The following is a 26,211-nucleotide window of genomic DNA, read 5'->3' on the forward strand; positions in this document are numbered from 1 at the left end:
AACATCCCCTGGTAGATCTCTTCTGAACCCTCTCCAGCTTATTAATACACTTCCTATAATTGGGCGACCAAACTGGACACAGTATTCCAGACGAGGCCTCATCGATGTCCTGCACAACGTCAACATGACTTCCTAACTCTGATACTCAAAGTACTGAGGAGCAATGAAGGCAAGCGTGCTAAATACCTTTTTCACCACCTTGTCTATATGTGACATAAACTTCAAAGAATTGTGTACCTAAACCCCTAGGTCCCTCTGCTCTACAAAACAACCCAAGACCTTTAATTGTATGAGTTCTACCCCTGTTTGTTGTACCAGAGAATTATTTCTCTTCTTATCTTTTTTCAACACTGCAGTAATATTTATGTAGCTTTTTGAAAATAAACAGTTTCAGCTTTTTAAGGGAAAAAAGTTTGCAGAGTATGTTCTGTCTTCCTGTAATTTACATTAAAAAATTATTTAAAACAGTTCAATTGCATCACGTGTTAATGTGATGTTCCATAATTAGGTGTAGCTTTTTAAAGCTCCCATTCCACTCTAGACTAACAATCTCTCTAATCCACAACCTCAGAAGATCATCTCATGATGCACCACAAATTCTCTCAAGGCAGGTAGTTTTAAAGGCTATTTAGGTATTCACCAGGAGGAGATCAAATTATAGCATCAGACTGTCTCTTAATTTAATCACAGATGATCAAGGCAACAATGATGTAAGATGTAGATGTAGTCCAGAGTCTTGTTTTATTTGTGCTTGTAGATAATACAGGATAAGGATAAACTGCAACAACACTTCTTCAAAATCACAATAGGTAGAATGAGTGATGGAAAAGTCCATAAGCTTGAGTGGACAATCTTTGTTGAATGGCCAATTCGTGTTCCGTGCATTCTCCTGTACTCATATAAGGGAAAGCATTACAGAGCAGATGTCCAATCTGGAAATCTGTTCATCTCATTTCGCTATTGTTCAGAAGTGTATAAGAATCAGTTGTGTCAGATCCTGAGTGAGGCTATAGACTGTGCAAAACTCATTTGTGTATAATATGGCTTTAGGAAAAGCATGGATCTGGTTCAGTTGCTATATCACTGATATCACAAGAGGTTATCTGTTATGTCTCAGTAGAGTCCTATTTCATTTTGGTTGTGAATTCTCTGAAAGTTACTTTAACTTTTTTTCCATTAAATTGTATAGAGTAACAAAATGTTGATACTTCAGTTGCAGATGTTTCCTGTCTTCTGAATTTCCTTTGATTTATAAAGCATGTGCTGCTTCCTGTTTTTTTTAAGCTAATTTTAACATTTAGCACTTCAGTACTATCCATGTGTAATTACTGGTACTGTAGGTCTTTTGTTTTATCTTTCGGTGCATGCTCTGCTTTTGAAAGTAAAGTTTGGATATGTAAAGATGTTTAGTTTTGAGGAAAGATATTTCAAGTTCAAAACATTTCTTTTGTGTTAAGTATCAATTCAACCATGAAGTATTTTCCCTTAGATTGCTATTGACTTCACTTTTACCACACATTTACATGCTCTTTGATACCATACTCAGTCAAATGATGTACTCAAATAAATAATAAACATTTCGAAAGATCTGCCTGAGTGGTAAAGATAAAACTATTAGAAGTGCAAACTGCTCTTGGTTTGACTGAGCAATCTAGTTATGAACTTCAGTAAATTAAATGACTATCTGCTTTCCTTAAATTTTCGTACATGTTGTTGGTAAAAATGTATTAAAAAAATACACGTACAAATGTGTACGTGTATAATGCACCAGTTACATTTTACTTTCAATTCTTAAATGATATTAGGCATGCCTTTAGAATATTTATATAGCCTTGTGCTCAGTGACCCAGATCTTCACTCATGTTTTCTAATTCTTTTGCAGTACACAGCCTTCATGTTGCTTGGCCACCAGATATCATAGATATTAGCCATATATTTATGAGAGGTTGTGAAGCAGCAGGGGACAGAGTTGTGGTTCAAGGAAATCTCAGGGACTTGGGTCGTACTAATATTGATGGCAGGATCCCATGTTCATTTTCTCCTTGGGGACACTGCCCAGCAGCCAGACAAGTTGACAGGCTAATTGGCTGGCTGGCAGGAAGGCTAACAGCCAGACCTATTGGGGACTGGCCTTAATAGTCAAGTGGTTTGCTGGATTGCAGAGTTGGCCAACAAGGAGATACCAAGGTGTTGGTGCTCAGTCAATGACGATCACAAATTGCACTGGTGAGGAGAGGCTATGATCGGTAGAAAGGTGGACACAGGTATTCTTGAGGGCCCTGGTGGGAAAGCTATCCTCTCCTCTTGTCTCACACGGAGTGATGTAAAAAGAATCAACTTGCAGGAATTACCTTCGTTTCACTGCCAATTTCCCAATGTAGGAGCTTAACTTAAAGATGATAATGTAGTGTCCATCTCTCTGGAACAAGGGAGAGAGATCAATTTAACTCATTTATTTTTCTTGCCTACTGTGAGTAAGCAGAGATATTTTAATTTTACTTTTTAATTTGAAATAGACTTTGTGTTTTCCAGTCCATCTGTTTGTTAAGTCCAATTTTTAAAGTGACAGGCAACAGACACCTTTTAGGGTTAAATCAAAATTGGTTTATTCATGTATTTGAACCTGGGGGTAGCGCTGGATGGCTGTCACATCGCATACACTTACACAAGCAAACAACGAAGAAGAAGGAAAAGAAACCGTTTACAATTTTAAAAAATGAATATTAATTCACATGGTTGTTGTGTCAGATCCTGAGTGTGGTGTCCTGTAGGTGTTCTTTTATCTGTGAAGTCAGATTCAGGTAGGTTCAGCAATCCAGAGAAGAGGTTACACAATTCCTTTCAAAATTGATAAAAGTACCACAATATGAAGTTGTAATACTGAAAGATTTAGTCCATTCTCAACTTTCTGGATCCAATTTACAAAGCACATGATCAGTAGCAGCTATGTTTAGTCCAACAAATTTAATTTTAAAATAAACAAAGAAATAAAGCTTTTAAAATACTTTATGCTCTCTCTCTCTCTCAGGTCTTGTGGTCATAATGGGCACAGTTCACAAATTTCTGTTATGAAAATGGTGACACAAACCAGTAGGCAGGGCATATGTTTCTTCCTCCAGTTTTTATTTTATTGATCTCCTGCCCACTGTGGGTTAGTGGCAGGTATTAGAAGCAATCTAGATTGTAACATCAAATCCAGCTCTTTTGAATTTGTGTAAAAGCAATTTATGTTTACTGATCTCATGCAAGGATCTTCCTTTATTGACCACTCCTTGCAGTGGCATCCTTAATTTAAATAGCATTAAATTGCTGGTAACAATGAATAAAGTTCATCTTCAATCTACAGCAATAGAAATGGTGCTGGGGATGTACTCAAGTCTGCTGATTTTTTTTTAAAACTATGCAATCATTCACGTAAGTGGTGATTCACTTAGAAACCACAAAGCATGTATTTTAAGTATAGTTCATGCACTGACAGGGTTCCACAATTAATTTGCTGGCTACATTTTGAATGTTGGCACCTAAGTCAATCACGGAATATTCTCATAATCCCTTGTACCTGGTTGAGTCAATTACTGGTCTTGCACTTTTCAGAAGGTATCACTGAAAGACACTCTCTCTTCCCACCTTCCTCCTTGGCTGAAAGCCTATTGGGCTTCTTTGTAGCATCCCATATTTTCCCTGTTCATCGACCCCATTCATGGCTCTATGCATTTCCTTAAATGCCTTTGTTACCATTTCACATCTCTCTGCATATTCATGTCCATGTTCAAATGCAACAAAATGTGGACAATATCCAGGCTTGGGCTGACAAGTGGCAAGTAACAGTTGTATCACTCAAATGCCAGGCAATGACCATCTCCAATAAACGACAATCTAACCATCGCTCCTTGACATTCAATGGTGTTATCATCACTGAATCCCCCACTATCAACATCCTGAGGATTACCATTGTCCAGCAATTCAACTGGACTTGCCATATAAACTCAATGGCTACAAGAGCAGGTCAGAAGTTAGGAATACTGCAATGAGTAACTCACCTCCTGACTCTCCAAAGCCTGTCCATCTACAAGGCACAAGTCAGGAGTGAGATAGAATATTCCCCATTTGCCTGAATGGTGCAGCTCCAACAATACTCAAGTTTGACACCATTCAGGATGAAGCAACCTGCTTGATTGGCACCACATCGACAAGCAACCACTCCCTCCATGGCTGATGCTCTGTATCAGTAGTGTGTACTATCTAAAGATGTACCACAGAAACTAACCAAACACCTTTTAAACAGCACCTTCCAAACTGAAAACCACTTCCATTTAGAAGGACAAGGGCAGCAAATGTGTGGGAACACTACCACCTTCAGGTTTCCCTCCAAGCTACTCATCATCCTGACTTGGAAATATACCACTGATCCTTCACCATCACTGGGTCAAAATTCTGGAATTACCTCACTAAGGGCATTGTAGGTCAACCTACAGCACGTGGACTGCAGCGATTCAAGAAGGTAACTCTTCTCCATCTTCTCAAAAGCACCTAGGGACGGGCAGTAAATACTGGTGAGCCAGTGGTGTCCATGTCCCATGAGTGAAAGAAAAAAATGCAAAGAAACATGGACAGTTGTCCCAAGAACCACCACAGCAGACACAATTCTAAGCCTGTAATAGTATTACTAGAGTAATAAATATTGGCAATATATGAATTCTTCTGAGATGAATAACCAAATCCCAATTACCGTTTTAATCACAGCCACACTAACAGCACAGAAGCAAGCCATTTGTCCCATCATGCCTGCCCCACCTCTACTTAGGAGCAAATTACTCATTGCCACACCCCACTTCTCCACTGAGTCCTGCATATTCTTGCTTTTCTGATAACAATCAAATTAACTCTCGAAGTCTCAAATGTTTCTACCTCCAAACATATAAAGCTTGTGTATTTCAATCCTAACAACTTGCTGCATGAAAATGTTCTTTCTTTGCTAATTACTTTAAATTTGGGCCACTTGTTATCAATTATTTGGCGACTTCATACACTTTTCACTGTACTCCTGTACTTCTGCACCTTTATCAAATGTCCTCTCAACTTTCCTTTTTTTCACAAAAACAGATCCAGACTCCTCTAATCTATCAATTTAATTGAATTTTCTAATCCCTGGGACCATTTTTATGATTTATTTTTTCACCACTCAGGAAAATTGTGCACACAATAGCTTAAATGTAATGCCCAGAACTGGAGATAGTACTCCATTTGAGGACAAGGCACTGCATTGCGTATGTTTAACCCTACTTAATGTTCCTGCTAATAAAAGCTAGGACAGATACTGTATGTTTTACTAACCACATTTTCAACCTCTGCTGCCATCTTCAATGCTTTATGGACCTATACCCTGTCTCTAGATCCCTCTGCTCTTGTACCCCTGAGGGAATTGTGCCTTTTGTCAACTCTGTGTTTTTCTTCCCAAAATGAATCACATCCCAGGGGTTAAAAACTCCTGATGTTTTGCAATAACTCTAGCAAGAAACAAGGATTTCAGCCATTTGTGGGAGACTTGCCTTTGTCGTGGTAAATCCTGGGAAGGAGCTCAGCAAGGGAATGGCTCCCTGCACACAATATTACTACTCTTAGCTGAATCAGGATTCATCTTATCAACTGTGAATGGTACAGCCAACCAGATAACATGCTCTTGTCTCAACATGAGTTTTTTTGTATGATCCTTCATGGGATGTGGGCGTCACTGACTAGACCATTATTGCCTTTCACTAATTGCCCAGTGGGCTATTAAGAGTCAACCACATAGCATGTAGGTCAGACCAGTAAGGATGGCAGTTTCCTTCCCTAAGGGACATTAGTGAACCAGATGGGTTTTTCCTGACAATTGACAACGTATTCCTGGTTATCATTGGACTCTTAGTTCCAGTTAAAATGCAGCCCATCGGTACAGCCAGGAAATCAGATTTTGTTTTCTTCTCAAATGCCAAAGGTAATTTGTTCAAGGCCAATGGGTACTGTGTTTGGGAATGGAACTTAGGAGGTTCCTCCTCCTCCCAGGGTCACTTAGTAGCAAGTACATTCACTGTCTTTTGGACGTGAGATGCCATTCTCCTCTGTCACTCCTGATCCCATCCTGCATGGGTCTGCCTGTGGAGATAGGGGAGGGAGGTATTGGTGGGTGTGATCCCAGCAATTTGTTTGGAACTGTTAGCTGAGGAATTTCAGTGGTTTGTAGCTGGCCAGAATGGACACCTAACCCTAATAGGTTGTGCCTACCTTTGCTGTCCACCTTGGTCTTCCTAACCCTCTCACCAACCAGTATTGACTCCTCAATCACTCTTGTTCTTCTACCAGAAAAATAGTAATCAACATGTATGGATGTATCTGGTGAAGAATGCTACCATGGTTTATACAAATCACCATGGTTCGAAAGCAATTCATTGTTTGAAGTGGTTTGCAATGTTTCAATGAAATAAGTGCTGATTAGATAGAAGTGCTCTATATCATAATATGCTTCAGTATAATATTCAGGACTGTAAAGTGTCCTTCAAATTGACATTAGAAGACACAGCCTCTCAAAACTTGACCAGCTTGCATCTATGTTATGGAAAAGTTTCAAGTTTAACCACAACAATTTGCAAATACTTTACATTCACTTCTTTTTTCACGAAGATGTTAATATCATTAAAAAATTAAATATTAAAATATTTTTTAAAACACATACTATGAATATAATTTGGCAGAACAGAGGAGCTGAGACCCAAAATGTTGACTGTTTTTTCTCCATGTATGTTGCCAGACCAGCAGTGTTTCTCCAGCAATTTCTGTTTTTGTTGGAAATCAGGTATTAGGTTTAGATGGATTTTTATATTTTACTGACTTTTGCTTATGTAATCTTCCAAACTGTTTGAACAATAAGATGAGAATGCATTAGATTTGGAGCAGGTACAAGTGCATGACAAACCAGTCGGTATTTTCACAATAAACAGAAGCCACATGAAATTCCACTTGACACAAATGAGAATAATGTTCTTGCCTCTATTGAATGAGTACAATGTCAGGAATACTGAATTGACTGTTATACACAGGACATAAAATGCTGCATTAAAATATTTCTACTCCAAATTCAAGCTAGCTTCTTTTTGGGAAAGCTTTAACTTGCAGTCGATTTGAGGAATGTAAAATCATCATTCACTGTGGCTGGATTCCTAGTGATCTTACTGATGTGACCTGTGGCAAGATTTCTGACAGAATTGGAACAGCGATCTGGACATGAGAGACATCACCCTTCTTGACCTGAGTTTCCAAGGCACAGAGGGGAAGCAGAGAGAGGGAGCATGTGTAACCAACATGCAGACTTGTGATTGACCTATGTGTGGTTCCTCCTCTGGCAAGATGCCTCCTGGCAGTGCCCTGTCTCCTTGCAAGGATGGGGCAGGCGGGGTGCTTGCCAGGTAACCCATCTCTCTGTTACCATACCTTCAGTCCTGAGGGCCAACTATGGCAATGAAGTGCAAGTGTGTGCACATCTCCAGCAGAAGTTGAGGGTGCAGACAAACAATGGTATTCATGAGCGGCACGGTGGCACAGTGGTTAGCACTGCTGTCTCACAGCGCCAGAGACCCAGGTTCAATTCCCGCCTCAGGTGACTGTCTGTGTGGAGTTTGCACATTCTCCCCGTGTCTGCGGGGAAACTCCCCGGGTTTCCTCCGGGTGCTCCGGTTTCCTCCCACAGTCCGAAAATGTGCACGTTAGGTGTATTGGCTGTGTTAAATTGTCCGTAGTGTTAGGTAAAGGGGTAAATGTAGGGGAATGGGTCTGGGTGGGTTACGCTTCGGTGGGTTGGTGTGGACTTGTTGGGCCGAAAGGCCTTTTTCCACACTGTAAAGTAATCTAATCTAATATAATATAATCTAATCTAAAGTAATCTAATCTAATCATGAGGCAGCTGGATCCCCATAGCGAATCTGCACTGCTGCAGCTTTTGGGTAACCTAGTAAGGTTTCCCAAGTGGGTAGGCAGCACAGACATTAAAAGTTTTAGAGATGTACAATGTGGAAACAGACCCTTCGGTCCAACCAGTCCATGTAGACCAGGTACCTCAACTCAATCTAGTCCCCCGTGCCAGCACACGGCCCATATCCCTCCAAACACTTCCTATTCACTCACCCATCCAAATGCCTTTTAAATGTTGCAATTGTACCAGCCTCCTCCACATCCTCTAGCAGCTCATTCCATACACTTACCACCCTCTGTGAAAAAGTTGCCCCTTTCACCCTAAACCTATGCCCTCTAGTTCTGGATTCCCTGACCCAGGGAAAAGACTTTGTCTATTTATCCTATCCATGCCCCTCATAATTTTGTAAACCTCTATAACGTCACCCCTCAGCCGCCGATGCTCCAGGGAAAATAGCCCCAGCCTGTTCAGCCTTTCCCTATAGCTCAAATCCTCCAACCCTGTCAACATCCTTGTAAATCTTTTCTGAACCCTTTCAGGTTTCACAATATCTTTCCGAAAGGAAGGAGACCAGAATTGCATGCAATATTCCAACAGTGGCCTAACCAATGTCCTATACAGCCGCAACATGACCTCCCAACTCCTGTACTCAATACTTTGACCAATAAAGGAAAGCATACTAAACACCTTCTTCACTATCCTATCTACCTACGACTCCACTTTCAAGGAGCTATGAACCTGCACTCCAAGGTTTCTTTGTTAGCAACATGCCCTAGCAACTTACCATTAAGTGTATAAGTCCTGCTAAGATTTGCAGCACCTCGCATTTATCTGAATTAAACTCCATCTGACACTTCTCAGCCCATTGGGCATATCTGTTCAAGATCCTGTTTTAATCTGAGAATAACCCTCTTCGCTCTCCAATTTTGGTGTCATCTGCAAACTTACTAACTAAACCTGTTATGCTCTCATCTAAATCATTTATATAAATGACAAAAAGTAGAGGGCCCAGCACCGATCCTTGTGGCACTCCACTGGTTACAGGCCTCCATTCTGAAAAACAACCCTCCATCACTTTCTCTGTCTTCTACCTTTGAGCCAGTTCTGTATCTGGGCATCATCTGGAAACATTTTGACTCAACAGGGCAGCCTCACAGTGCCAGTGTTCCTCTGGCTGGATAGTAACCTTTTAAAGATAGCATGGATGTAACGTATGCCAGTCTTGCAGCGGATATCCTGTGAGTGGCAAGTTGTCTTGGGAATGCAGCTGGAATCAGACAATTGGAATGGTGGACATCTAGGGGTGAGGTAGGAAGTTACTGAGGGGCATTTTGTAAGATACAGTGAGAAATCTTGCCAGGCCTTTCAGCAGATATCCCTCCAAAAGATTCGATGCAACTTGCATTTAGCTAGAGAAACTGAAGATTCAGCCTTATTCCTCTTTTGTGAGGATATTGATTAGTGTTAGTAATGTCTCAGACATGATTGTTGTTTTTGAAAGTACTTCAAAATTAGATCCCTCATAGCTTTCGGTATTAGGATTTCGCTTTCTGATGTTGGAAACTGTTGGCATTTTACCTGGAATGTGTGCAACTGCTATTCAAGGTAAAAGAAAAAGAGCAATCTTTCAAATATAGAATATATGTTGGAGATGATAGGTTGAATAAATGGCTCATAGAAATTTCAAACAAACCAAGGAGCACATTCCTCTTGAGAGTAAAACTAAAAGATAGATTTTTTTAAAAAGAAGATTAAATCAAATTAAAAATAAAACATTTACTCTGCTGAGGGACTGTGTAGAAATAGTTTTATTGCAGCCCCTTAAGAGAGAAGAAATAGGTTAATGAAAATGGTTTGTAATGTTGGAATAGCTTATGCTACTTGTTAAATTGTGTTAAACTTTAATTAACACACCGGTAGTAATTTCTCTCTCTTGATTAGCATTGGCACATTTATAACGTGTTCTGCATCATTCAATTACTTACTGTAGAATTAAACTTTTACAACTGATTTCTTTGAATTGTTTTTTTCACTCAGTTAAAAAATGCAATTATTTTAGTTTGACCTGAATTTCATTTTGTTATTATCTGCATTCTTGCCTGTTTTGCTTGGTTAATCCAGATCAAGTTTTCAATATGCTAGATGATCTCCTTTGAAATTGCTTATGCTAAATTAGGGATTATAGTACCCTCTCCTCACTGATGTTGACTTAATCAGCATCTTATTCAGGGATGTTCTCTGAGTATAAGGAAAACATACCTTAAAAAGAAATCATCCAGTTGTAACAGCGATCTATATCATAGAATTATACCCACAGAAACAGGCCCTTGAACCCATATGTCTTTGCCAACTGACAAACACCCAACTATTCTAATTCCATTTGCCTGCACTTGGTCCATAGCCTACTATGCCCTAGTTTTTTTAAGTATTCATCTCAATCTGCTTACATTTTGCAGGAGTATCTGCCCCCCACCGCTTAGACAGAACGTTGAGTATTTTAACCTCCCTATGGATGAAAAAATTATTTCACATATCTTCTCTAAATCACTTGCTCCTTGCCTTAAGCTTATGCTTACTGGTCTTCGACATGTGTGCCATGGGGAAGAGATGACTTTCTCATTAGGCTGACTGTTCAGATATTTTGGCTAAATGTTATTTTCACCAACATTTATGGAGGGTTTCTCATAAAATCCCTACAATGTGGAAACAGGCCATTTGGCCCAGCAAGTCTACACCGAACCTCCAAAGAGTAACCCACACAGACCCATTCCCCTACATTTTACCCCTGACTATCGCACCTAACCTACACATCCCTGAACTCTATGGGCAATTTAGCTTGGCCAATTCACCTGACCTGCACATATTTGGATTGTGAGAGGAAACCCATGCAGACACTGGGAGAATGTGCAAACTTCACACAGACAGTCACCTAAGGCTGGAATCGAACCTGGGTCCCTGGCACTGAGAGGCAGCAGTGCTAACCACTGAGCCACCGTGTCACCCCATGGTGTTTTCTCACAATATCATCCCACATTAGCCTCATTAACTATCTACCCCAATCCAAAGTGCTCCTCTCGACCAAAGCTAACCCGATTCTACCACTTACCATAGCTGGATGAAAGCACCATGGTGTAAACTCTAAATAAATTGGTGTCTCTGGTGGCACCAGTTGAGAAGTTTATACCTGATCAAGCATTGGCAGTCCAGAATTGCCCTTTTCTGTTGACAAATGGGCGCAAACCAATGCTTCTCACAGCACCAAGGCAGCATAGTTGATATTTACTTGCACATACAATAGCACATTACTACCCCATTTGCCATTTAATTGCCAGGCCACACACCTCACCAGTTCATATGCACATATCATCATTACAGCCCTCTCCTGCTAATCTTTCCCCAGTGCCCACTCTAGCCCAGCATCTGATCATTCTTCACTGTGGGGCCATCACGTTCAGGGAAACCTTCAAGCAACACAAAAGAAAACTTTCCTTTGCAATCACTGAAAGCAAAAAAAAAACAACGGAGCATTCACTTCTCTCCCAGAATACAATCTGCCGGCTTGTTGAGCAACAAGTATTCGATAGTGAATGAGTGATCATTCCACCTAGCTCACATCTACTGAAACCGTGTGTCAAGCAAGTCCTGTTTGCCTTTAGTGTGCAAGGCAGCTGCACAAGGCGATATTTCTCTTTAAAGGTGAGCAAGCAAGCAAACCTGCAGTGTAGTACTTTCCATTCTGTGAGGCCATACCTGTTCCTGTACTCAAATTGTAGCGGCATTGCAATGAGTAGTGTCAATGCACTCCAAAGTGCAGCCTGGCAAAGCATAAACATACTATGAGTCGATTAATAATGTGCTGTAATGGTGTGGATTTGTTGGATGCGATACATCGTGTACCCAAGTACATTAGTGCTGGAGTTTGTAATGAAAGAGGTGCAAGCTGGAGTCCCCAGGTACCTGCTCTGTCAGGAATTCTTGGCACCTAGTTTCTATCTGGTGCATGGGAGAGAAGGAACCTGCAATTAATAGGATGAGAATCAGTGTTAATCAAGGTAATAATGAGCAGTGACCAACATTAATTAGCATCCCACAGCTCCCCAGTGAGAATCTTTTTTCGACACCTGTCATTCTGTTAGAAAAATGGAACCGTTGCTCCCAATGTTTGGAAAGTGAAAAATCACACAACACCAGGTTATAGTCCAACATGTTTATTTGGAAACACTGGCTTTCAGAGCGCTGCTCCATCAGGTGGTTGTGAAGTACGCGATTGTAAGACACAGAATTTATAGCAAAAGTTTAGTGTGATGCAACTGAAATGATATATTGAAAAAGATCTGGATTGTTTGCTAAGTCTCTCAGCTTTTAGAATGACCAAGTTGGTTTCAGTTCTTTCAGATGTAAGGGTCAGAACATTTTTTAAAGTTACATTCTCAACTGAACTTTAACAGTAGGTGCCATGTCAGCTCAGATAATGCATTGAAGGTGTGAGGTTCAAGTCTGTCTGTCTGTGTCCCAATGTTCAGACTGATTCTAAAAATAGGATTTACATCATCTTACATAGATTCTTGCTGTTTTTGAACTATAACCTGGTGTTGTGTGATTTTTAACTTTGTACACCCCAGTCCAAAACTGGCACCTCCAAATGTTGAGAAAGACCTCACTGGACTTTTCACTTGATTTTCATAGCAGTCGATATCATTTAGAACCTTTGATGTTGTCCCATTGCGTTTTCACATTCCTAGCTCTTTATTGGATTATTTTTTCTTTTTTTTTTCCTCATTTTTAGTTAATACATTCGCCACCTTTTCCATCATAGTTTGTTGCAAGTTTCTGTGTGTGGCATTTGAGGTTCAATTGAAAATATGATGCAAAAGTTTGCCATCAAAATGGGAGGCCACAAGCCTCTACAGACAATAGGAATTGATAAATACTCCATAGTACTGCCATCTTGATCTTGCCTCAATAGTACAGAAATGCTGTAAGGTCACTCCAGTAATTTGCACTTGTGTCATGTCATTCACAACATCAAGATGTTGCTGAAGTAACTATGTTTAATAAAGTACTTTCTGACATATACTGCTATCAAGTCAGAATCAGCACTGAAAGAAAAATGACTAGAAATGAAACAAAATCTAGCTTTAGTCACCCATAATAGGCCAACAAATAAGGAGGAAATTGTACAATGGGTTCTTTGTACTGTTCTCTTTTGTAAAAACGCTCAGAGTTAGGATGGTGTATAATAGGAATTTAGTTAATGCGTAAAAGAAAACTGAAAGAAATGTGGATACTATAAACCAGAGACATAAATAGAAATTGAGGGAAAAGCTCAGCAGGACTGCCAGCATCTGTGGAGAGAAATCAGAGTTCACGTTTCGGACCCAGTGACCCTTCCTCAGAACTCAAGTTTGAGTTCTCAACTTGAGTACTGAGGAAGGGGCACTGGACCTGAAATGTGAACTCTGATTTCTTTCCGCAGATGCTGGCAGACCTGCTGAGCTTTTCCAGCATGTAGTTAGTGGGGCTCTGCTGCAATTTTGTTTTTATTTTGATTTAACATATTTGCATGTTTGTTTTTGTCTAATATTCCAGGACAGCAACGGGTTACTGTGACCAGTCTCCTAGTCTGTCATGGGCTACTGTTGGTTGGAACCAACCTGGGTATCATTGTGGCTTTGCCAGTTCCTCGATTGCAGGGCATACCTAAAGTTACAGGTGAGAATATCTTTGACTGGAGCTGATTTTTATAAAAGTTGAAGATGATGTAGCTTCCAATTCATTCATGGGATGTAAGTGGGTTTAATGCCTATTCTTAATTGCCCTTAAGGTGATGTTGGCTGTGTTTCCTCTAAGTTGCATGTCTATGCAGTGATTCTGTGCACAAGTAGATTAATTTTAAATTATTGTACATGCACTCCAAAAAGAAAACTGAATGTTGATAGTGAGTCACCTTCTTAAACCACTGTCTCCTATATCATAAATGTATTTCTACCATGCTGAATCAAAGATTCAGGACTTTTGATCTGAAATCCTGGATAGTTGTCAATTGAAGAATGCATGAAAATAGCCATTTGGAATACAGCTGTCATTGAAATAAGGGACCTGACTCAGAATTTTTAAAAATGACTTCTTAATGTCTGATTTGGAATGCCACATGCTACTTCAGATATAAAATTTAAGAAATATATTTTACTAATACTGCTACCTTGAGGGGGCTGAGTAATTTAGATATTCAGCAAACTGGATAAATAACTGTCAGAATGTAACAAGATAGACAGCCCAAGGAACCAACTGGCACTTCTGCCCGTGACTATGCCCTAGACTGAATTAGCCCAAAGGGCTCAGAGGGAGTGTAACATGAAGCAGCAAGGCTATTCTAATGTTAGAAGGTACAATTAGAGGCCATAAAGTGAGACCATATTCAGGTATTGCTTTCATTCCTCAGTGGCAAGTTTGTAAATGCGTAACTAGGAGACTACAGAATGTTGCAACAGTGAAAGATGCTAAGAGGAAGTGGCCAAAGCAAAACATTTTTTAAAAAATGCAGGGCAGTCAGTACATGTGCAAACATGTGCTGCTGACATCACTGTGTGTGCTGCAAAGCATCAACACATTCTGAAGCCTATCATGGCCTGCTAACATCACTGGCCTCATCTGCACATACACAGGAGGCAGCAGCCATTTTGACATTCCAAGTAATTGCTCCATTTCCATAAACCTTTAGGAAATGCTGATGTAAAGGTAATAACAATGTATCTTGAAGAGTGTGAGTGATTACCTTTCTTAGTATAAACTGAATAGTAAATTTTCAAGAAGTAAGGTGCATTATGGGTAAGGGAGTTACAAGCTGACATTAAATTTGGAATAATGTGTCTTCTGGATGGTGGGAACAAACGCTTTTTGGACTGAAGGATACTGAAGATTGGGCGAAGATAAAAGTTAATGTTGGCCATAATGTTTAAAGGTAATTGATGATTTTTCTTTTTATGAAGATCACAAAGAACAGCGTGGTAAAGAAACTTCAGTCAAATAGGTCACCTTTCTTTTTTAGACTATAAAAAGCATGGATTTAGCTGAATACTTCTGAAATCTAGTCCTGACAGAAATGAAATGACCCCTGGAGGACTGTGGTATTAAAGAGAAAGTAATTGTATCCTGAAACAATCAATATGGCATTGGAGTACATCCAGCCACTCCTTGCAGTACTACTTGTATTAGCTGAATCATAGCTTTGTGCCTTGAATTGCAAAACAATCATTATCAGAACATATTTTATGATTTCTGGAAGCTTTATTAGTGTCACTGGAGTGTATATGTATCAATATGTATGCAACGCTTCATTAAAGATGAATCCAAAATTGCATATAGAAATACTGCAAAAATATTTGGAAGAACAATTGCATTTCGGAACATTTCAGAAAAGAATGTGCTGAGATTTTTAGATGATAACCCAGGAGAAGGAAACCCTGTTGCAATTTATGCAAATCAAAATTCAGAGTGTGGGTGTGGCAATGGCTTCAACTATACTGCCACACAGTTTGATAATGCTAATCTCAACAAAATAGTAGATGTGAGTAAAAGCAATAGGACTTCAAGAATAAGCAGCTACAGACAATTGTCTGAGAGTAATCACAACTGTGATATTTGAAATGTTGTAGGTGAAATTTCAGCCCTAGTGTGTATGACACTACAGCCAAGACCCTGAAGTGGACATAAATTTGGTCAGTACTGACAACACCCGCCTTTTCTTTCCTTGACAGACTGCATTCAATATCACCATCCCCACCTCCTCTTGCCCATTCACTCCTTCATGCTATCAACCTTATCATCTGTCCTTCCCCAGATCTGTCTTCCAATTCTCCATGCCCCCAAACACACTCCATCACTCTCCTTCACCAGAAACTCATCCCTTCCTGTCATGAGACCTCCATGTAAGAGTTCATCCTCCTCCTCCCCTCCTTTTTGAATTAACGTTAAACAAGGAATCCCGCTGACATTACACACAATTGCACAAAATGATTATGTGTTTGTGAATAAATAGAACATTATTGAAAACAGTTTAATGTTAATAAATATTCATGGTATTTAAATATATTCCAGTATGAATAGGCAAGTGTAATTTTCAAGATGCTGCATGTCAGCCTGCATAGGGAAATCAAAATTCCCAACCTGCCTAGTAAATTCACCTGTGTTTCGCATTCTTGTTGGCTCCATAAAAACCCTCATTAGACACTAACAGTCTCCTCAAAGTCACCACAAGTGCTCTTCCTAATGTCCCAGTTGCCAGATTGAAATTCTTGTTATATCTTCCTAATGAAACAACACCCCAACCCCAACCATACCATCCCTTTCACCTTTTCCAATCAAAGTAGCCCAGCTCATTGTTAGGCAGAAGTCACATGACCCTCTTATTCCTCCATTTTACTCTGTTAAATGATATTATTGAATAATGAAGATGGGCCAATTAGCCTAATCCTGCTCCCAGTTCCATGTCACTTAGTTCCTATGTTTCTGTTAAGTGAAAATGCCATAAATAACAACCTTATAAACTTTGTGTTTAGAATAGCTCTCCTGTAAAGGATGAAACAAAGGGATGAGTTTTCCAAAGCAGTATCCAAAATCTAACAATTCATAGTACACTAGATATTTTAACAACAAACTATGATGCATAGTATGCTTATTACTCTTTTCCTATCTGTCCCATTTCAAAATATGCAATCCGCATTGTGCTACCTGCCACCATCAGTGGTTGTGCTGATTCTGTCTCTCTTAGAATAATTGTTTAGCTGCTTCACCAGACAAAGATGTGGAGACCTCATCCATGAATGTAAGATCCCTATAATCCTCAATGTTTTCACCCGTAGTACATAGATTCAAAACTACTGGTTGTTAGTGATCCCACCTATTGGTGCAACATTTTCTTTCAACACACCAGGCGTGCTCACAAGTGCTAATATTTTGAGTTTGTTTCCAGCATTCTCCCTTCACATGGCGCCTCATGTCAAAAGATAACATATCAGTCCCTTCCAATCATTTTTATTGTGCATACTGTATTTCTTTTTACTGCCTGGGGAACCTTTGTCTTTTCATTTCTATTTTCCTCCTCATGATGATTAGTGTCCCCTGTTCATTATCATTTCTCGTATCCCTCAGCTTCTATGTGGGTTTACAAAGGTTTACTGCCACCCCTGTGTTTGTGACCCAGTTTCTAAAAAAAAGCCATATGATAGCTTCTCGCATTTTAGAAACTTCACAGTCTTCCAAGTTTTCCTTCGCAAACATTTAAGTTGACAATCAATTTCTAAATATTTGAAGGTTTTGTTTTCGTTCCCTACAGTTTTACTTAATACAAAATGGAATGTTCTTATGACATTGGGCAACTTTGCATGAAAAGTTGGGAAATAATCGTTTTACTCAGAAATAATGCTTCACAGTCAAGCTGCACATGTTACTTTGCTACAAAACCAAGTGACCAAGTTTTTGAATGAGAGTAAGGCCGTTGATTTAGCTTATATGAATTTCTGCAAGGTCTTCGATAAGCTTTCACTTGGGAAACTGATAAACAAAGTAAAATCTCATGGGGTCCAGGTTAACTTGGCAAGGTGAATCCGAAATTGGCTTAGTGATAGGAGGCAGAAGGTGATGATAAAAGCTTAGGTTGTTTGAAGCTTGATGTGCCAAAGGAATCAGTGCTGGGTCCCTTATTTTTTGTGATATTCATAAGTGATGTCGATGAAAATGTAGGAGGGATGATAAGTTTGGGGATGACACTAAGATTGGCTGGGTTGTTGCCAATGAAGAGGAAGGTGTTAGATCACAAGAAGATGTAAATTGGACAGACGGGCAGATCAATGGCAATGGAATTTAATCCTGGTAAATGTGAGGTGATGCAGTTTGGAAGAAGGAACAAGACAAGGGAGTACTCAGTGAACGGCAAGACATTAGGAACCTCAGAGGAATAGAAGAATAGGTTAATAATGTAGTTAAGAAGGCATGCAGGACACATGCCTTTATCAGTCATGGGTTGGATTATAAGAGCAGGGAGAGCATGTTGGAGCTGTGCAGAACTTTGGTTAGGCCGCAGCTGGAGTGCCATGTGTAGTTCTGGTCACCACACTATAGGAAGGGTGTGATTGTACTGGAGAGGGTGCGAAGCAGATTCACCAGAATGTTGCCTGGGATGGTGCACTTCAGCCAAGAAGACAGGCTGGATAAGCTCAGGTAGCTTTCTTTGAAACAGAGAAGATTGAGAGGGGACCTGACTGAGCTGTATAAGATTGAGTTTGTGGAAGGGGCATAATTTTAAAGTGGAAGGCAGAATGTTTAAGACGGCATTTGAGGAAAATTTGTTTTCACCCAGAGGGTGATAGGGATCTGGAATGCACTGCTTGGAACAGCAGTTAAGGTGGGAGGAACCTCAAAATCTTGGATGAGTCCTTGAAGTGTCATATGGCCCTAGAACAGGAAAGGTTGGTCTAATGTAGGTAGTAGTATATTTTTGATGGTAGAGACTTGATGGGCCAAAGGGCCTCTTCTGTACTGTATCGTTCTAAGAAAACTTGTAAAGAAATCATCTATTTCTTTAGAAAATTAGAGTAATAGCAGAGAGTGATTGTTATCTGCTTAAGATTCATTAGAAAAGATCTCAATGATGATTTCGATCAAAACTCTTTAGACCTAAGCTAAACCTTTGCTCAATAGAATATCGCGTATAGGAGTTTTTCAAAATAATTGTGTTTTCTGTTTTAAATAACTGATGAGATGGAGTTAACTAAATTGCTAAAGGGTATAAAAGAACTTTAGTAACATTTGTAACAGTGTATCAATTAATTTGAATTAATCACGTTCAATTTATCTGTGTAGATTTTCTGACTGCTATGAATGTTGCATCTTCACATCAGTGACCTTTTCCTATGCAGTAGTTACTATTTATTTTATATTTTGTCCATGTTTCTGGAATGTCTGCACATAATGAAGACTTCTCGCTGTCCCATTTTGTCAGTATGTTGTGGTACAAGTAAACTGTGGTATGTAAGCCATGCAAATTGTACAACAAAGTACACAATCAAAGATGTTCTACTCTTTAGGATAATTATCACTAATGGGATACAATATTCAACTCATTCACTTTTTACTTACTCTGGTTCCTGGGGAACAATGTTCAGAGTTGATAGCTTCATGAATACAGTGCTTTACAGCTGAGATGGAAAATAAATTTGTTTAACATTAAAATGTTATGTTTTTCAACTAAGTGTTTTGATAGACAACATTGCTTCAAGGCATGTCAACCTTGTTTTTATAAAACAAGGACAAAATAAAACTCTTTCTCTCTCTCCCCCTCTCTGTTCCTAACTCTCATATGAATCAAGCAGATCTATTAGTGCTGCTACCCTACATTATTACCTTTTCAACAAGTGTTGATCTGCTTTCTTTTTATGGGTATCAATTAACCTAAAATTCTGTGCTATTTTGGGTTACTGTCAAAGCATTTTACTCACTTTGTAACTTGACATATATTGCTTCTCTCCACAATCAGGAAGGGGAATGGTGTCTTACCATGCACACTGTGGTCCAGTCAGATTTCTCACTATGGCTACAGCCACTGCCACGATGACGAACAAATATCCGTCACTTACAAGTCTGTCACCTCCGCTGGAAGGTAAAGATGGAGAAAAGACTGGTCATGTTGGCTCTCAAGCCGAATACTCAAGCTCTTCATGTGCAACTAACAAAGACAAAGGAGTTTGGCTTGGAGATAACTCAGTATCTGTTGTCCAACACAGCAGTATATCTTCATCTACAGGATCTCTGACCTGTTCTCATCAGTCCAGTTCACTGGAACATGGCCCTGAGGACAGCACAATCTATGAGTTCTTGAATGATCCTAGTCTCTCAAGTAAAGCTAAAAACAGTGACAGTGAAAGGACAAAGAAGATGAAGATGAGTTCTGTATTGGTCATGTCTGGAGGTCAGGGACATAAACGACTGAACAAGAAGTCTAAACAACAGCGTCAAGATGAAACCATTTCCACTATCATGATTTGGCAAATTCCATTGTTAAATTTATGAGAAGTTAATGGCCTTGTCCATATCACTTCTTTTGATATCTATAATCCTTTTTGGGATATATCTTGTAAGATAACATAGAAAATGCATAAATGTTCTTGTGTATTTTGAACAGCATGTATTGTAGCAGCTTAATACTCACAGCATGTCAGTCTGCCAGCCCATCAATATTTGCATTGCCAATGTTGAACAATTTGAGATCTAAATGTGTACTTCAAAAATAGGTTAGATTCCTATTCAATAAATAACATGTTTCAATAGTTTATCAACACAATCTTAAGGCACATTGCTTCAAGATTTGCTTTAATTGGTTTGGAGAAATTGAACTTGTAGGTAACATTTCCAAGCTTTTCCTGCTGTGAAAACTGAGCAGATTTCCCACTAAATAACTTAATTTTGCCTTCTCCTTGGTTGAAAAGTACTTGTGTGTCAATTTTTCCAACTCCATATTGTGGCATGTTTTTCTCAGACATACATTTTCTAGAAATCTGCCAATGACAAATCCCAAAACACTGCAGGAATGCAAAGGAATGCTACCACTTTTTGGTGGGAATTTCAAATACTACAGATTTGTTTCATGGAATAAATTAGATTCTTGCACAAATTAGATTGTTGAGTAAGCTACTGAAATGTGTGCATTTACAAAACAATTCTTGAAATTTGGAAAATATACATCCAAGTTGACCAGCTGATTGAAATATTTTTTAACAGCGTTTTTTTTTAAAAGAGCCATATTTGATACTGTTTCTGACCAGTGCAGAAATGTCTATTGTCATTTTGGAGATAAGTTGTATTGCAGACATTGGTGCACAATCGAGCTAGTACATTTAATACAGACAGTTAATGATTTGCTGGAGACGCTCATTACTAACAATTATATAAAAGTTATCTACTTTTGCACAAACTATTCCAAAATACGCTTATACAGTTTACTATTATTTACAATATATTCAAGTCTTTGTAGATTTTTAAAATTGTAGATAATTTTCAAATGTATTTGTGAATCTATTTTATATGTTCTTGAGTAATCATAATTGTTAATTAATTCAATGGGAATGATAAATTTCAATTGAAGTGAAAATGGATTTTTTTAGTTACTATTAAATGAAAATTTTCCATATTCAAGTGGAGTAGTTTTAGAAAAACGCCCAATAAAAGTATGCCTAATATAAATCACCTCACCAACAACATAAGACATCAAGTTTTCCATGATTTCTGTTCAATTCTTGAGTTAAATTTAATTTCTTGACAAGTAATATGTGGGGTTAAATTGTCACTAGAGCAATAAAATAGATTAAAGTCAGTTCAAGCAGGTTATCAGCGTCTGAAAGGGCAAAGCCAAGTCTGCAGTGTCAGATGCTGATTGACCTATTCAGCATTTTACAGCATTTTGATCTATTTCAAATAACTAGCAAGTATAATTTTCTTTTGTATTTTTAACATGCATATTAATACATTCCTTTTTTGAAATTTTGTGGCGCTGAGCATCATAATATTTCTGACATGATTTCGCAGTTGGTTTCAGATACACGTTACATCCATTTAAAATGTTAGATCATATTATTGCATCTCATCTGTTGTTATGACATTTCAAGGTGAGGTTTGGTCAGCATTGTTCTCAACTGTTCAAACTACATTAAAATTTCATTGCACAGTCAATGTGTTTACGGCCAAGTATTGAAGCAAGACTTTGCATAATTGAATTATATTTATTGGACTGTTTCTTTAGTATATCAGCACTATTCAGTATTGTATTGTGGTTCTCATGATACTTTGCGTTAAATTTGCTGCCAGTATTATTTGTGGCAATGCAGCTTGTTTCATTGTTGCAATGGGTAGAGGTGTTAAAACTGGTTCTGATGTCAGGTTCAGACTTGCCCAGCCGAGAAGTACTGTTTAGCAGGAGCGCTCAGCTACTTAGTTGTATGGCACCTTGTCCACTTTTAGAAATTAAAATGGAACAGGGATAGCTGTAGGAATGAGGAAGACATTAAAACCATGCAAGTTATTGACAGTTGATAGGTTTCTGCATGTAAAATGAAATAATCATTGAATGCAAGCATCTCCAAAGCAATAAACTACTTAATTCATCCATAGCCATATTTTATTTGACCAATATATAGTATGCAATTATTCTCCTTGTACAGAGATCCACTTGGCTAGTAAGAATATATAGGTAAGAGCAAATTACTTAGATCTGTAAGATTTTAAGGAAGTATTACTAGAATCTAGTCAGTTAAAATTGTGTTGTTTACTATATTTGATAAAATGACCTATTGCTTGTTATCATCAAGATATCACTATCCATTTGGACTTTGGCTTGCAGGTTTATTTGGAGCCAAGTGGTGATTCTCTGAGGGCCCATTAACAGATTTATTCCTGGAGGCCACATTAATAAACTAGACAGACTGATTAATCATCAACTGGAGTACTGCACACCTGCTTGTCAACCATAGGTTTCATATTATTGAATCTAAATCAAGGCCTCGTTCAAATCTCGCACTCTCAGAAGACAGCCCACTGACCCATCCCACAATATCTCACAACATCAAAGAGGATAGTAAGTACTAAGTCATCAGACACTGTGCAGTAAAATAGACTAAACTTCTGTGATATTACACTGCCAGCACCGATTTATAGTCCACACACTTGGCTCGAGGGCCAGAAAAAGTGGAGACCTATGTTGTGCATTCCTGTGTGCATATACATAAACACATGTGGATCTTTTCCATACATCCAAAAGCTAGCTAAGTTTTAATGTTATCAATACCCATCCATTAGCTCCCCATGAGTATTGATAGGATTTTTTTTTAAAAAACCAGCTTTTCCTGTTAGTCCCATAATTGCCTTTGCACCCATCAGCAGTCAGCTTGAAGCTAGAGATTGCTGGAAGTACATTCTAAAAGCGATCTTTGTTAATCGGAATGAAATAACTTGGCACCCAAATTCCAAAGTTGTTTCAACTTGTTATTGTGGTAAATTATACAACATAAAAAGCCCATATAAGAAGACTTACAGTGCTCTGAAGCTTCTTGTTTTCTTTAAATTAGTACAATTGTTTTTGTGAAAATAAGTATATAGTATCCTGGAATAAAAAGATAACTGCTGGAGAAACTCATCAACTCTGGCAGCAATTGTAAAAATAGAGAAACAGAGTTCATGTTTTGAGTTTAATATAACTTCATCAGAACTGAATCTTTATCTCTTAACACAGATGCTGCTAGATTGCTGACTTTCTCTTGCACTTTGATTTTTCCTCAGATTTCCAATATCTGTACTATTTTGTTTCTGTAGATATTATCCTGTATTGTTTTAAAGTTAATAGTCACAGTCACATATATATGTATATAACCATCTAACATTCCATCATGTGGAGATAATCCTGAGATTTTTGTAGGACTTTTGTAAGGAATGGGTGCAATGTCACACTTAAGGTTTGTCAGGGTAATGTATTTTGTTCAAATTAAACTTCAGAATAGTCAGAATGAAACATATTTTATAATCCAAAAAAATCTATCTTTGTACTTACCATTGTGCTTTATTTGATGATCTGAAAATAGCTTTATTCAACAATGTATGCTGTAACACTATTGGCTGATGCTGAAGGACAGTTGGTTTAGCTAGTATCAATTCCTATATTAAGATCACTATGTAAAATTTGCATTGCAACTATGACCAAAGATTGAAGGTTAGGTGGAGCATAAGAGCAGTAATTTCTGGAAAAACTGAGTAGGCCTGGCAGCATCTGTGGAGATAGAAACAGTGTTGATGTTTCAAGTCCAATATGGCTCCTCTTTGGAATGGAATATAGGCCATCTTATTTATAACTTGTAAAAATGTTTATGTTAAGTCTTTGTATTTTAACATTAATTAGAGCATCAACTTGAATGCAAGACTTTAGAATTATTTCAACCAGAAGTCACAGTCAATTGCAAGAGTGCTGCTGACCAGGGAAGAACAAGGGATAATATTTCATCTCATTCACCAGCTTGTTACTTCAAAGAAATTTATAGTTAAAACTTGCTAGATGGAAAACTTATTGAAAAGAATATTGCAGGTTATTTTTCCTGGACATCAATTATGCATGAAAAGTAGATCCACCCAGGCCTTTTCATGAACATTTCTTAACAGAAAGTCTTGCGTGAACTATAATGTTCTATAAAATAATTGAACTTGAAGCTGCTGCTCTTTCTTATGCAATCCGAATGACTGCTATTCTTTTTAATTTCTATTTCATTTTATTCAATTAGATTTTTCTACCTTTGTTGTAATCTAAATCTGCAATTGCCTCAGTGGGGTCATTTTGATTCCATGAGATTATGTCAAATTTTCAATCTCTCCCACTTTTATTATCATTGACAAGCATCTACAATGAAAACATATCTAAAATTAACTGTATTACTATAGGCATAAGCCAAACAATCCAGAAATAATTCAGATAAGTTTGTGGTATTCTGAATCTGCTGTATCATTCTTTCTTGATCATTTTTGATATGTCTCTGCCAAGTTCCTAATAAGCAGGTGATCAGAAACAGATGATCATATGGCATAAGTTTGCATAAAAGCAAAAGATGGCATGTTTGGAAGATGTAAGTGGACTGATTATTCCTGTAGCTAAAGTTAGAATCACTGCTGCTGTTACAGTGTGTCAGAGTTTTCTGTGAGAGGTTCCTGTACAGACTTAAAAAAAATTGAAAATTTCAGTCTCAATTAAATGGCCAGCGAATTTAATGATTTGTAACCAAACAATTTTAGAGAATTGCTAGTCACCACCATTGACAGAAATTGGAAAATCAAAGTTCCCCTATTTAAAAAGGTCACCAACTTTTAGACAAAGTATAATTTAAGAACAGTTATCACTATTAATCTACACTGATAGATATAGTACCATGCAGTCTTGGGTAGGTGTCTTTTATAGAAATCCAAATAATTAATCTTGTTCGAAGCATCTAAATACCTGAAAATTCAGAAACATTTATAACAACTTTTAATTTGAAAACCAAGAATTTGGCAATTTATTTGAAAGCTTTCTCTATTGCTCAATGCTTGAAATAACTTTATTGTTTAACACGTTACTTTGCAGTGCTTAAATAGATTAAGTGCTGTAAAATCAGTAGGGGAAAAAAAATCCAGCTGGACAGTAGCACCTAAGAAACAGTTTTCTATTGACTGTGTCTTCTTGTCCACTGAATTCTATGGAAGTGAAAATTGGGTGAGATGTTTAATAGCTAGTGTGAAACAGCTAACTTTGCACTCCCATCACAAATTAATTTCTACCCCAAGGTATTTTTAATTGGACTAGCATATCAGTTTTGAATGAATTCATACTATGACCCGTGAAAGATGTACTATATAGAGTCTTTATTTTTAGGATTTGACAAGTAATGTTCAGTGGGATAAAAATTCATTGTATATTGTTATCGAAATGAGTGGGATTGTTTTGTGAAGTATATTATAGTTGAAGTTTAACATATAATGACAACAGGGTCTTGTAAATGTTTATCAGCTTCATAGTTATGGCTTTGAATGTATTGAACTTTTATATTCTTGTGTCTGTAATGTTTCCTTTTTATTCTAGTTCCTGGATTATTGGTTAATATGCTGAATGTATTTGTTTTGTAATTACCCAGCAAATGAGTGAAATAATGATAAACTGTAACATGTTACAAGCTCTTCTTTGTTTACATATTTAAAAGTAAACTCTTGCTCATCTATGTTAATAAATTCCCATACTTTGTGCCTTTTGTTTTCAGTTTGTACTTGTGAATTATTTCCAAGCCTATTTCATTCCTTGTACTCAGTGGAGAAGAATTGTGTGGAATCAATCCACAAATATTTCCTGTCATAGTATGTTCACATTTTGATGTTGATCACTCTCATCTATTCAAATTTCCAATCAGAATATGACGTTTGGACACTATTTTTGAGTGTAATTTCAAACAAAATGAAAGCTGCTATTATTTCATCTTGCCAAACAAGACTCTGAATCCAAAGAAATTGAGAATATTGTATTTTGAAATGTCTTCATTCACTCACTCACCTTGTTTGAATATGTGTTTCGATTAGATTAGGTTCCCTACAGTATGGAAACAGGCCCCTTGGCCCAACAAGTCCACACTGATCCTCTGAAGAGTAACTCACCCAGACCCATTCCCCTACTGTATATGTACCCTTGACCATGGGAAATTTTGCATGACCAATTC

At 38.0% G+C, this 26,211-nt stretch overlaps 1 protein-coding gene across 6 annotated transcripts in view; it reads left to right on the forward strand.

Annotated features, from left to right (window-relative positions):
• Positions 1 to 25,746, forward strand: part of arhgef10 (Rho guanine nucleotide exchange factor (GEF) 10) — a 281,643-nt gene extending 255,897 nt beyond the window's left edge. For all 6 annotated transcript variants that reach the window (XM_043679127.1, XM_043679118.1, XM_043679163.1 and 3 more), the window contains 2 exons: positions 13,535 to 13,657; positions 19,479 to 25,746. In XM_043679127.1, coding sequence (XP_043535062.1) covers positions 13,535 to 13,657; positions 19,479 to 20,011 — 656 coding nt within the window. In that variant the 3' untranslated portion in view covers positions 20,012 to 25,746. The remainder of the gene's footprint in view (positions 1 to 13,534; positions 13,658 to 19,478) is intronic.
• The last annotated feature ends 465 nt before the right edge of the window (positions 25,747 to 26,211 follow it).

The sequence above is a fragment of the Chiloscyllium plagiosum genome, chromosome 3 (genome assembly GCF_004010195.1).
Source record: "Chiloscyllium plagiosum isolate BGI_BamShark_2017 chromosome 3, ASM401019v2, whole genome shotgun sequence".
Classification (NCBI taxonomy): Eukaryota; Metazoa; Chordata; class Chondrichthyes; order Orectolobiformes; family Hemiscylliidae; genus Chiloscyllium; species Chiloscyllium plagiosum.